Genomic DNA, 15175 nt, shown 5'->3' with positions numbered 1-15175 from the left:
AAATTTTTTTTTATTTACCACAGTTATCCTTGCAATCCTCTACTCTAACTCTTCCAACGAGCATTTTTTTCATTCGACTTCCTTGCTTAAGGGGAATCAGGCATATAAGACCGATACATGATTCTTGCAATGGCTGTTTAAAAGTCCTGAATCTTTACTCTATATATAACATCCCAATAATCAGACATGTGATTTTGTTGTTTTTGAGCTTGTTTTTTGGGTTTTCTTTGGATCAATTCCTACCATTTTTTGTGCCTTGGGCCCTAAGGCACTAAAAAATGTTCCTGTTAAAGTGGACTAGTTAGATCGATAACTATCATCTTTAACTCATCACAAGTGTTAACTTATCAAATCCTTTTGTTGCAATGAAAATTTATTTCCTACGTCTAGTGAGTCTAGTCTGATACTTGAAAGAAAAATTATTCAAAATTCTAGCTCCCTAACATTTTCATTCATTTTTAATATAAATGGCATATGTTGATAAAAGAATAAATCCTACATAAGTTATTTCATACTGCCACTAAAATTATGACATGTATCCTAGTTAATCATTTTGTACAAAAATATTTTTAAAAACTGGAAAAAATAGTATACATGCCACAATTTTAATGACTAAAAGAGATAATTTATCTTCTAATATGATGATATACTTTATTATAATCTTCAAAAATCCAAACAACCCTGAATTGTTGAAGTCACTTGAATATTAACCATGCAATAGAGTATAGTTTCATTGAAAATAAAATCATGCACTAGTTCATCCAAATAAACATGAACTGTGTGTTTTTTTTGTAAACAAAACCAAATCACATGCAACAATTTGGGAGCACATATCGCAACAATTTGGGAGCACATATCTTGTCCATTGTGTGTCACTTCATATGTAAAGAAGTATGATTGACAAAAAAAAATATTTAATAATTATAATTTGAAACTAAATAATTTTTTTAATCAATGAAAGTTGATAATACATAAAATGGTATAAAAAGTGAGACAGCATATTTGCACTCCAATTTATAAAACTTTACTTGAAGAAATTCTCTCATTTACTCAAATAAATAACTGGAATACTTATTAAATAACCATTTTCTTTCCATTCTCTTATTTTGCCTGGCTTTTCTTTATCCTTCTAAAGCTTCTTTTTCAATTGATAAGTCTTCCTCCTTTGTTTGTGTATATAATTAATTGATGATTGAAAGTTTCAGCATTTTGGAAGATCTTTTGGTGGTGGAATCAATGATTCTTTAGGACCTTTACCAATATGTTGTATGGAACCTCAAATGGCAATGCAAGAACCAAATTCTTGTCAAATTTATGGAGTCAGAAAAAAATATGGAGAGATGTCACACTTTGAAGAATTACCTTGTATATAATCTAGGAAATTACAAAAGTGGTCTAACATCCTATTAGATCCCCACGATCACCAAAATGTTAAGGATTAGTTTGAGAATATGATTTTGGAGGGGAAAGAAAGAAAAATGAAGGTTTGAGACTCATCTCACAAGTGTATTTCATGACTCTCAAGCCTTCATTTTCTCTTCATTCCCCTGCAAAATTCAATTCTCAAACTAACCTTAAGGGTTCGATTCTAGGAACGACACTTATTGGGTGGGGCAATAACGAACCCCGAATGAGATTAATTTTTTACACAAAAAAAGTGAGGAGATATCTTTGGTAATATAAAAAAAACAATAAAAAAATTAGTATGACATTAATATAAAATAAAACTCTCAAATTAAAAGAGAGAAACTATATTTAAAACTTTACATTAGTCATTGTAATACTTAAATGATATTATTCCCCTAATAATTGCTTTGGGTTTTCATATTTGTTTGGTATTTCCTATGAATAATGAATTAATCTTTTTTGTACTGTATAACTTTTCCTCTCAACAAGTATTGTTCTGAGGAATCCAGTTTTGACATTTGGTCTAGTACAATAATTAAGAAAACCACTAAACCAACACATCGTTAGTTGTGAGTTTTCATGTACATCTATATAATTAGGGTTTTCATGTACATCAAGCCATGAAGATGCACTGGATGACTCTCAGGTGCAATGAGAGTAGAATGATAGCCTATAAAGCTTGGTGCCATTTATGGTTTGCAAACTCGAATTCAATGATGGAGTTTCTGAAAAGTTGAAAACATTAGGAGGGTTAACTGCTAGGTTTTCGGCTTGTAATCAAAACGAAGCCAGACTCATCTCTATTAATGATGAGAAAAGCTGTGTGAAAAAAATATATGAAATGAAATAATACTTGTATTCTTATTATTTACGTTGAGATTACAATTTTACCCTTAAAACCTAAAGAAAAATGGAATTTTCTCTCTATTACTAGTGAAGAGTCGGGCTCGTTAAAAATACATTGGTGTTTTGGCCAAGGGTTACTATCCTACAATTTATCATCATTATCATGAGTTGTGTCATTAATTGATCAAACATATATTAAATATCTCATTAATCATGAATACAGCATTATAATTCAGAAATTGTCTTAGTATTATATCAAGTTTATCAAGGGTATGAGTATGCTTAACTTCATTCTCAAACTGGAATAGAGTTCATGTATCTATTAAGACTAAGCTTAAACTGGAATAGAGAGTTAATCATATAGTAATACCAGTGAGAGAATATTGATCAAAGAATTAATATGTGGAAATCCTTCCCAATAATGTTTTTTACATACATATCAATTAATGACCTCATATTTAAATGATTATTGCACATACTACTTGGAAGTTGGAACAAACAATTGGTATAAAATTAATTTTCTTAACATAAATTTAAATATTTGAACAATAATCAATAAAATTTATTACAAATATTAAATTCTTTTGCTGAAAGTTGTTCTTTATTTTAAGAGTAAATTACACTAATACTCACTGAGTTTTAGTGAAATTACACAAATCACCCATCACTTTTCTATACTTACACAAACCCCTTAATTTTTATATTTTCATTACACTAACTACTCTTACATGAAAATTAAGTGTAATCTTTTAAACAAAAAATGTGAAAAATACAATTAAGTTAAACAAAACATTATATATCATGGAGACAAATCCAAATAATATATGAGTTATTACCTCTTTATTATTTTTGGTTCGTTACGATATAATATAAGAGCGATTTAAACAATACATCTTTAGAATTGTTGATGCATTTTGTAACAAAAAATAATAAAGATACATTGATTTGTATATTATTTGGATTTTTCTCCACAATATATCATGTTTTGTTTAACTTAATTGCATTCATCAGTCATCACATTTTTTATTTAAAAATTATATTTATTTCTCATGCAGGGGTGGTTAGTGTAATAAAAGTATGAAAATTATGGGGTTTGTGTAGGTGTAAAAAAATGAAAAATAGTTTATATAATTTTACTAAAACTAAGAAACTGTGAATGTAATTAACTCTTACTTTAATGGGGTGACTATTGGATTACCTTAATACAAAATTATTGCATTCCAACTACTTTTACCAAATTGAGGCCTAGTCATTAGTCAAGACTCAAGACAATGCATTGGGTTATGAGCCTCTCTTTTTTACATCACTTGCTCTTTTTTTATCTCTTATCTTCTCCATTGGAGCAACATGTTGGTATGTTTTTTGACTACTTTTTGACTTTTGTGGCAAACTTGGTGATAATGGAGCTCTACAAACTAGTATATTGAAAAGGGTGAAAGCACAAAATCTCATATTTGGTTATTGAAATTGGAATATATTTGATTCCTTTAATATCCTAGTGGGACAATACAATGATCTTATATGTTGAGGAACAAGTATTAGCTTCTAATTCCTCTCTTCCTCATGAGATTTGAGCTTTTTAGGATTTAAGTACCTTTTAGACTTTTTGCTCAAGTGAGTATGCATTTTTGTTCTAATGGGGTTTAGTCCAATTTCTAGTGAATATAATTTATGTTAGAGCATTACGATGTTCGATGAATATAATCGATCATACATAACAAGATTAAGGTTTGATTATTGTAAATGTTGGACATGTACCTTTTAAACTGCAGCTGAATCCTTCATTGTCATGCCATAGTTGACAATCATGCATACACCCACAAGCTTGAATAAGGCAACACATGTAAGCTTCTTTAGCTAGTCATTACCCTTTTGGTTTTTTTTGGTACAATCAAGAATATTTTCTCACATTTTCGGGTAAGAAACTAATTTCTTTTAGGGTTCGGGACCGTCCGTTCCAACAAGTGTCACTTCCAGGAATCAAAGCTTCAACCTTAAGAATTCAATGTCACCTTACACTACTAGATCAATGTCTTATTGATTATTACCCAACAGGTTTGTGCAGTGGTTTTGCTCTATATAATGTATTTAATGTTGTGTAGTTAAACCTATTCATCAATTAATAAATGCTTCCTTCGTCTAAAAGCAAGTTCTATGAATTGTAACTAAGTTTGATTTAATGATTGAAGAGTTTCTACAATATGTTATGTATTTGAATTCGCATAAAGACACTATTTGGAACATTTAAAATATCTTGAATAATATTTGTTTATCAAGTGTGACTATTTTTTAAAGTAAATGATAATAATATGTTTGATCGTAATAAAAGAATATTTAATAGAAAACTTAAAAGGTTCACTATAAATTTGATACCATACCTCAACTTTTAGTTTATTATCATATAATTATTTTCCTAAAATACTAAATTTATATGCTACTACGTATACAAAAATTAATTGGTATTTTAAACTATACTATGAATCATAATTGTGACACAATATTGTAGTTTTGAGAGTTTCTGTAACAACATCGCGATCACAATTGCATCTGTATTTTCCTTGCAATTTTTTACAATTATAGTGAATATAATATAAATGTGATTGTGGCTACAATTTAAAGCACTGCAATAATTGTCATATAAATAAAGACTTAAATGAAAAATAAAATACTCTTTTCAGAGTTGAATTGAGTCTATGTACTAAAAATGTGAAAGTTAAGTAAGTGTGTAAATTTAAGGAGAAATACATTTATATTGAGAAATTAGCATATTTAAAAAATATGTTGTTCGGGTAACTAATTAAAGAAGAAAATTGATAATATTGAGATGCTCAAATTAATTATTTTGTGTCCCCAAAATAAGGAACTTGAAATTCCAACCCATCAGATAAAATTTATAAAATCCCTAGGACTCCACTAGATCCCAGGTTGAGGATAGCCATGAACCTCGAAAGAGATTAGTTTTTTACCCCAAAAGGTAAGCAAATATTTTTGGTAGTACCAAAAAACCGAAAGCACATTTGTTGTCCCACAAAGTATGTCACTCCATGTGTCACTGCTTGTGATTGGTTGAAAACATATATTTAAATTAAAATTTTAATAATGAATTATTTTTCTGACCAATGACAAACAGTGACACATTGAGTGATACACTTTTATGGGGCAACAAATGTCCACTCAAAAAACCAAGGGATAGAAAGACAACTATGTAAAGAGAGAGTTGTCCCCATCCCAAATACAACCTACAAGGTATAATTGACAACAAGTTCTAACATCCATTGAATAGATATTGGTATTAGCATCTAGATTACCTAATGCACCAAACATAAATAATTCGTTATTGACTCTTTTGTATTGGGTAGGCACCCCATATACTTTTTTAATACAATTTTGCTTATCAAAAATAAAATAGTTCAACTTTTTACCTTGAAGCTTCCATGAATGGCCTAGGTGGAATGTAATGCATGGCTTTGAGAGACACTAGTTTTTTTTACCTCAAAGGCCACAACAAATGTAATGGAGATGGAGCCAAAGTTGGTCATAAGCCATAATTATTAATTAATCACCCTTCTATTTATGGATAGGAATCATCTCCATTACTAGAGACTCAAATATTAGACAAAGATTTATAATATGTGGCAAAAAAGTCTTTAACGACCATGATTTTAACTCATTTTTCAACAATAAAATTAAAATTAAAAAAAAAAATATTTTCTCCTTATATTTCAGTTCTAGACTTTAGAGCACCAAGAAGAGTTTAACTCCCTATTTGTTCTATATTTCCCTCTTCTACATTTGGGATTTCTCTTCTTTCTCTTTATTTTTGTTATAAGACTAAATTAAAACATAAAAATAACATAAAATGAAAAGAAAATGCAATCCTTTTTTAATAGTCTTTGAGTACAAATTTTGAAGTTAATATATTTTGAACAAGTCTCTTAGCCCTACACTATTAGAGGTTAGAGCCTTAAATTCATCATTATGAAGGGCCCAATGAAAGGAATGCTACATACACTTCATTGTGTGAGGGAGTTACTGAGATTGTGTTGTGAAGGAAAGCAAGATTCCATTGATCTCAAATTCAGCATATATTAATTATCTTTTTTTTTCCTTCCAATATAATAGTAAAGTAAAAGATAGAACTATTTGGATCAAGATTCAGTGACTTAATAATAACTTAGTAATTTTTGTAGTCATACCAATTCAGTTTCTTTTTTGGATTTATAAACTATATATAATATATGAGATTGGTCAATATTATTATCCAATTGAATTCAATCAAATATAACTCAAATTGATATGATTACAAGTCACTGAATTCATATCTGAACTATATGGACAAGAAGATATGAAATAATGATGTCTTGGAACAATACTATTGAAGCAAAAATAAAAAACAATTTTTTTTAATTTTTTAATTAACATGATATATATTTATTAATCCGGAATATGTTAAAGACATTATTTAAAATAGTGGATTCTTATCTAAATTATATCAATAACACCATTACATCTAACTACTCAATATATGAGAGGACACCAATTTGTCAACAAACTTGTCAACGTACAAATAAAATCTCTTAATGTTACTTCATTATATATTGTGAATGCGTCATAAAGTTAATTTATAACCTATTTGTTGCTTTAGTTAATCTATATATCTTTCATGCTAAATTAATTAATTGTGCAAGAAGAAATGATATTTAGTGTCTATAATGTGTACTATTATATTTCTCATTTTTTTTAACATTGAGTATGATCTTAGAGTTCTTCTGTTGTCTGTAATTGGTTGAAAAAATATTGAGATAAAAATTTAATAATTAAGTATTTTTCTGACCAATTATAAACAGTGACATATGTAATGGTACACTATTTGAAACAAAAGATGTGTACCGTATGACCTATGACCTTTATGATGCGACAATATTCATGTTAAAATATATAATCCTTTCTTAGATATTAAGCTTTGAGCTTAAACATTTTTAAAAATAGTCCATTATTCAAAATATTAACAAATTGAGGTACATAAGCTTTAAAGTCTTGTATGAAAAATGAATAGACCGACAAAACTTTTATTTTATGCAATTGTTTATTCCGACCGACCCACATTTTGTGCATCATTTGCTTTTTCATGTAGCTATGGGAATTTAGTCATACCCTTCCAATCAAAATGTTCTAGGACAACAAAAAATGTTTACCTTAATCTATGCATCTACATAAAAGAAAACACCTCCCAAGTATTAATATTCAAATAAAAATGAAAAGATTGAAAAATCCAATAAATTCTTAACTGTTCAAGCATAGTCATGGATGTAGACATGTTTTTAATTTTTAATTGGATGTAAGCAAAATCCTAAGGGTGACTGAATGATAATATATGGTGTATAAGAGAAAATATTACAGTATTTATGAGAATGGTGGATAATTAAAGTAGGGTAATATATTAGGAAAATTGAACATACGAGATAAGTATCTTGATATTCTATAAAGGTGTTAAATAAATGTCTACATTAAGATAATATTATCGATCTTCAAATTATGTTGACTTAACATCCTACTTTCAATAATATTCCTATACTTCCTAGTCATATAAGGTTCATCATAAGTGTTTATTTAACCTATTTTACATTGTGTTTTTAACTTAAATTAAATTGCTGATACTTATATAATTTCAATGTAGGTTAATTAACCCGAAAAGAGGGTGTGAAGAGATTCAAAAATGTGAAAAGCATTTGACTCGGGGAACATAATCTCATTCATCGATAATGGAGATATCACTCGACAATAAAGAAGGTCTCATTTAGCAAAAAATGTTGTTCAACGAGAATGAGGTATGAAGTTTTGCATTCTAGAATATCGGGACTCGCTCAATGAGACGAAACTTTTGTAGAGGTTATTGCTAAACGAATACTCTCTCGCTCGGTGAGAGTGCTAAACCCTAAATACTTTAGGAGCAACAATAGATCCATTTTTTGTGGGAACTTTTTCCTTTCTCTCATTTTCAATTCTTATGCTTAGGATTATAGTTTTAGAGTATTTTTTTACCTATGGAGACTTGAAGATTTAAAGTATTTCAACCTTGTGGAGGCTACTTTGGTGTTGTTCTATGAGGGTTTTCATCTTTTTTTCTCCATTATGTTGGTTACATAGAAATGATTTACTAACTTATCTCTTGTTAAGATTAGATGTAGCTACTAAGTTTGATGTGTCTATTTTGATTCATTTCAACATGTTCATATTTATATGTTTATGCAATGGTTTATGTAGTTTATTCTTGTTCTTAATGTTTGTTTTAGTTTGATCACCTAAAACATGATTTAAAACATGATTTTATATGTTAAATGTGTTTGTAGAAATCACATGTTCGAGTCTGAAACATAATATATTATCAAGTGAGTCTAATTTCTAGGAATAGAGATAGATAAATTCAGTGTTATAAAACTCGGCTCGAACCGGTCGGTCCGACCGGTTCAACCGTATATCAGACATCTAACCGGTCCGAGCCTCTCATCTAACCGGTTTTGCATCAAAATCGGGTTGACTCAGTTAGTTTAAGCCTAAAACTGATAATGTTTTCAACTTGTTTGTGTCATTTTATAGAAGTAAAATCTTCTTTGTTGGTTGTTTAATGAGGTATGTTAATGTTTTTAATTTTTTTGTACACAATTATTAAATGTTGTTATGTAGTATTATAAATTTTTTAGAATTTTTAATGTAAACCAAGTTAATCGGTCCAACCATTGACCCACTAGTTGAACCAATGACTCATTGACCCAATACCTTGACCGAGTCATTGATCGATCTGAGTTTAATAACATTGGATAAATTAGTCAATATAACATCCAATCTTAATACAATTAACTTTGTTATTCACTCAACGAATTTACCATTCAAGAAATGAGTTGTTGATCTTCCCATTAGAAGACTAGTGATGTCAAATATAAATGATAATGAAGAAATCAAAGTGTAGATAATTTTGTGAGTTAATTCGTTCAAAAATTAAAAGATTAAGTAGCAAAATCTAATACCAATGATTTTATCGCATTTAGATTTAGTTTCTACTTATTTAATTTCAAAACAAAAATTATTTTTGATAGATCTTTCATCTTAATATTGTAATTATTGTCTAACATTTTAATATTATTAACTATTTATAAATATGATAAATCTTTATACTTATTTGCAACAACCTGATTTGATATTTTATTGATTGATTTGTCGGTTATTCCTTCCAAACACACATTGTTCTTTTTTTAAAACATGGAGGGTCAACCCCACTCTTATTTCTATTTATTCCCTAACATAGTGTCATGTTCTTTGTTACACTATTAAGCACTTTGTTCTCTACTAAAACCAAAATCCAAATGTCCTAAGGTGCATCAATTTCCTTCATCACTAAAAAGTAAAAAACACACTGAGAAATTACAATAGAAGTTGAAGCTCAAGCTCATTATAACTCTTGAACCGCACAAAATTTAAAGTTCCAAAATTTTCAAACATAAATTCTAATCATAACATATTGGAATTGACATAAAGATATGAATACAAAAAAGCTAAGGTGATGTCTTGTTGGGACCAAGGTCTGGAGTAAGTCACATGTAATAAAGTTTGGTTAATTGATATCAAAGGAGAAAGCACTAAACCATAGCTATCATGTTGTACTCAAAACTACAACTTATGACAAGCAGCAAAACCAGGTGGCATGAGCCCACATTGTTAACACTTTTGCAGTGATACATAACATGCCAAAAGTTGAAGTTAAAATGCTCCTAAATTATAAGGCTTCAAAATCTTACACCAATCTAGGAACCTTTTGCAGTATAAAGACATAAAAGGAGACCCTATCATGCCTAAAGGTAAAGCAAATTTTCAGTGGGCACCATATATGAAGCCATATTCCCAAAACCTTTTTCAAGAAATGAAAGAAAACACCACCATGGGAATGAAACTAGACAGCAAAGATTGAAACCAATAACATCAGCACATAGTTAAAGTAAAAGAAATACTGAAACTTATTGTTATTAACTATTAAGGATAACTGAAGAGCCATGTTAAGATAAAAATGCAGGGTGCTTATACCAACCAACCATGAAGAATACATTAAGCAAGTGTGTTTTACACAACAAATGCAGGAAATCTAAAAACATCAAACAAACGAACACCTTATGGAACTTCAATTCTAATACAACCGAAGTACGCTTCTTGCAATAGAATGTGCTTGGTTTGTCCTGCCTTTTACGGATCCATTTCTCCGGCTGCCTCGCATTGCCTGCATTGGATTCAGGTAGAGCCGTAAGAGGCCGTTGTCGAAGTGGTTAGGAGAGTATCTTGCACTTCGATTCCTTTCCAGTACAAACTCATCTCTTCCCTTCCTTCCATACCCATTAGCTTGAACATCACTCTTCCTTGCAGTGCCAAATGATCCACCAATGCTTTGTGCATTCCTCCAACTCACACTGCTATTGCTTCTTAAGACCTTGGGATTGAAACCAACATTTCTAATAGCATCCCCATTTCGCTCCCCTCTAAACTCTTGCCACGATTCCGACAAAGAACGCTCAACCCCATTACCATTACCTCTACTACTATATCTATTCTCCTCGTCCTCATATTTATTCCCACCTCTCCGGTTTATGAAACTCCAAATATTCCACCCCTTGCTCCACCTAGACCACTTCTTACTAGACCCTTTCCGGTCACCACCACCATTCCCAATCACAGAAGCACTATCTCTAAACCCCACCTCAAATGTCTCAGAATAATCATCTCTCAATGAATTCGAGTTCGAATCCCTCAAATCCCTATCCGGAAACACCATCTTCTGCCCATGGATGTAATCAACACTAGCAGGACTCACCTTAGCATTAGCATTGACACTGACATTGCCATTAACATTACTACTACCAGTGCCATTTGAAACCGGCTTCAACTCGTCCATTTCGGCCACAACCGCAGCCGCAGTCTTCCTTATAGAACTAGACCTATCAAGACTCTTCCTCCTCCTAGACGAAGAATCAGAGTAATACTCCCTAGTCTGTGCAGACCCACCAGGGAGATTCTCATCCTCATTCTCATTGATCGCGTTCATCATCGGTTCTTCAACCGGGATTAATGAATCAGTCCTCATTACCTGTGGCAGCACAGGAGCATCCTCCACCACAGACAACATAGTAGGCATCCTGGAAAACCCCCTCCCAACCAAATACCCATCCCACGAAGCCCTCGGCTCGTCGAATGAGTATCTCGAATCCTCGAACGACATCCGGCCAGCATCAAACGACATCCTGCCTGCATCAAGTGAAAACCTCGGATCAGTATCACAGGACCGCCTCCCGAAGCCGTAATCCGCGATCTCCGACTGTGTCTCCCTGAATTGACGGCCTATTGGCTTCTCCACAGGCAATGTAGCGGATCCTACAACGACACCGTTTCGTCGCTGCTTCTTCATCTTCTGTTTCTGCCTCCATTTCTGTAACTTCTTGCTGAACACAGAAGCAGCACTCCAGAAACTTCCAGCAATTTCTTTGAAATCACGAACCGAAACGGAACTCTTCTTCGCTTGTGAATCGAGATCGATGTGTTCCTTCATCGGCTTTAAAAAATCATCTTCAGAAATAAAAACCGGTTCTCGCTCCGGTTCAAGTTCCGGTTCTTCTTCCACGATTTCATGAACGCTATTCTCAATCACATTGCTGGAAATAACAGCTACATTGTTTGGTTCATCAGAAACCCTAATCTCGTCGCTGTTTTCGTCTTCCTCCTCTTCTTCGATTTCAAAAACAACGCTATCTTCGTGATTCTCTTCTGATTCCTCTTCTTTGGATGATTCAATGACTGGTATGGAAGAAGAAGCTAAGTTTCTGGTTTCAACTTCAATGGAAGAAGAAGAAGCTTCACTGTTCTTAGAGATTTTCCGTTCATCGTGTTGATTGAAGAGCGAGTACAACGTGCTACGACCCCTAACATCACACGATTTTCTCTGAGGCTCAAACACGCCGGAGAACCCTTCGTTTTTGGAGGCAGAGAAGGATTGAGTCCGCCGGAGCTCCGGGAGAAAGGAGGAGGAAGAAGACGGAGGAGGCTTGTTGTTTCTGCCGGAGTTAGGTCGGAAAATGGCTTTAAGAGCGGCAGCAGCAGTGGAGGAGGTGGGTGGTTTCCGTGAAGAAGAAGAAGAAGAAGAGGGATCAAGAAACGAGAGACGCTCGCACAGGCAAAGAGGACAAAAAGCGGTGAAGTTTTCATTAGGATGTTTGTCACAAGAGGTTGAAGGACGGTGTGGTTGAAGAAGAGACGGTGGTTGTTGCGGCGGTGGAAGTTGAGTAGTGGGATTCATAACGGTAAGTGTGTGATGGTCATGATATGGTAATGACTAATGAGAGGAAGAAAGAGAGAATGTTACAAACTTTTGGAGGAAAATGTCTTGTGTGTGAGAGAGAGACTTTCGGAAAATATAATATGCAAAACAAATAACAAATATTACTATTTTTGGGAAGAAAATGTTTAAAGAGTATTACCTAAAGATTTATAGAATTATTATACATGATTTATATGTATTATTATTTTTTGAAGAATCAATAAAAAATTGGTTCAGTAGTATAAGACACTGCTAGATTCTAACATGACCAAAATGTCAATGCTTCAATTTTTAAAGCAACACTTATTGGAATGGTCAATCACAAAATCTGAAAGGGATTAGTTCAATATCCATAAGATAAAGAGATACATTTGATAATAACAAAGATGTGATATTATAATATAATGTGAATTATATAATAACAATGATATGAAAAGTGTTAGCATTTTTTTTCTTCCTAATAATTAGCTATGGCCAGGGGTAAAATCAAAATTGAGTATCTCACCCCACTAAAGATTGATGAAAAGAAAACATCTTAATCACATACACGAGTACCAAAGTGTGCTTACTAAGCTAATACATATAGAGACCATAACAAGAATACATAATCAAATTACCATAATAAAAGGCATGCATGATTCTAAAAGAAAGAAATTCATGTGGAAATACATATACATATAGAAGATGTCTTTGAGTCATAAGTCAAGAATAATTCTTCACCGACATGATTTAAATATTTATTGGGTTACTCCTCTTATAACTAAATGGTAAAATCTTAACATAATATAAGAGTCATAACCTTACTTATTTTTGGTTTCATGAGTAAAAAATGTCTTTTAATTATGGTCAAAGGTAATCATTCGCTTGGTCAGACAAACTTCTATAGATATGACAGGTTAGAAAGTAAGTCATATTGTCTACAGGAACAAATTTTTAGAATACAGACCTAGCAAATCAGTTTTAATGTATATTTTTCAATCTCAAACATTTTTACTATAAGACATATATTTGTCACTGCAAAATCTCGTTATTGGTGGTTTAAGAAAATAAGTCATATATGCGAGAATAATCTATATTGTGATTTATACAACTTAATATGTTGCATGAATATTACTTTTGGTAATTTTGAGATGCTTTATTTACGCACATTTCTTTTCTGAAGGAAAGTTAAAGGTCCAAAATTAGAAATTATGTTAATTATCTTTAGCTTTTGTTCTGATTTCGTGGGATGCTTTCAATTTTCAAAGATTCCTGTCTGAGAGAAAAAGCAAAAGTTAATCACTTCTTCACAGCTTACACTTTGATAGAGAGAAAAAAGAAAGGGTTTTCTTCTCAGACATTTTCTTCCTTTCTCACATTTCACTTTCTTTCTCTCTCTTTATCTTCTTTTTCTTTTATTTTTTATTTTTTATTTTTTACTTTCCTTTTTTGCCTTTTCTTTTTCCTGTTTCAAGCTCCTTTTTTGTTTTTTTGGCTCCAAGTTTTTTAATTGAATGGTCTTCTTAATATTATGTTTGGGAGTTATTTTGAAGAGAAATTGATGAAAAAATAAAACATGAAAGTTAACATTTATATCATGATTTCTATTTTTTTATTTCTTCTTTTATTCTTGGGTTAGTTTTAGCCCAAATTATTAGTTTATAAGAGTAATAAATATTAGTTAGATTAGTTAGTTTTCTTCTTCTTCCTGTTATAAAAGACTTTCACTGTAACTCAATTCAATTCATTCAATTAACTCAATATTCAAATCATTCTTTCATACTTTATGATTAATCAAGAAAATTCACTCATATCTCTACCATTTCTAACATATATCATACCAATGCATTGGTAATATTTATAGACCTGTCCTTCTTCATTATAATAACTAAGGAATTCAAAATATTACTTTGTTTCCAATTAAACATAGATATTTTTTCTTTATCAAGGTAAACAATTTTCTTTTACAAGATATATTACCCCTATAGTTAGTTATTCTTATTTAGATATTATTTATTCATATACTTATAATCAATATTCTACAATCACATATCATCTCTTTAACAAATAAATATAATAAAATAAAATAAACAAAGTATACATTATACTCTATTGATACTTGATTCAACTCTTATTTACTATCAATCTATGTTGGTTCGAATGGAAGGAGTCACTTAAGATTGTGGTCTCAAGTTTAATTTGATCTATGTCAAAGAAGAAAGAAAGAAAACTTGCTTAACAAACAGATTATCAATCCAAGAACAGCAAGAAACAGAAATTCACAATGAATAACCTCGAGAACTTTATTGATGAAAAGAAATCTGATCAAAGATCAGTTTACGATGCTCATGAAAAGCTAACTAAAGAGGAATATTTATACAAGGAAATTTGGAGGGAAAAGCAAACTAACAAACTAACCTAATTAACTAACTAGAAGGCTTCAACCAACTTAGCCTCTTGGCAGAAAAGTATAGGCTATAACAAGTAAATACAAAACATATTACAATTATGATTGACCAAGGATTAATGTTATGATGATCATGACAAATGAAGGCTGAAGATTTCTCTGCATCTTTAGTTGATGCAGAACTG

At 31.3% G+C, this 15175-nt stretch overlaps 1 protein-coding gene across 1 annotated transcript; it reads right to left on the bottom strand.

Annotated features, from left to right (window-relative positions):
* LOC109325536 (UPF0503 protein At3g09070, chloroplastic-like) lies at positions 10245–12692 on the bottom strand. The gene has a single exon (XM_019557957.1). It carries the CDS (start codon positions 12581–12583, stop codon positions 10430–10432), a length of 2154 nt encoding a protein of 717 aa, XP_019413502.1. The 5' UTR covers positions 12584–12692; the 3' UTR covers positions 10245–10429.

The sequence above is a fragment of the Lupinus angustifolius genome, chromosome LG13, assembly GCF_001865875.1.
Source record: "Lupinus angustifolius cultivar Tanjil chromosome LG13, LupAngTanjil_v1.0, whole genome shotgun sequence".
NCBI classification, from domain to species: Eukaryota; Viridiplantae; Streptophyta; class Magnoliopsida; order Fabales; family Fabaceae; genus Lupinus; species Lupinus angustifolius.
This window is presented reverse-complemented; position numbering and strand designations above follow the sequence as displayed.

What these genes read in the sequence shown, in the direction of transcription:
- LOC109325536 (XM_019557957.1), bottom strand. Translation starts at nt 12,583, where the DNA reads ATGAATCCCACTACTCAACTTCCACCGCCGCAACAACCACCGTCTCTT.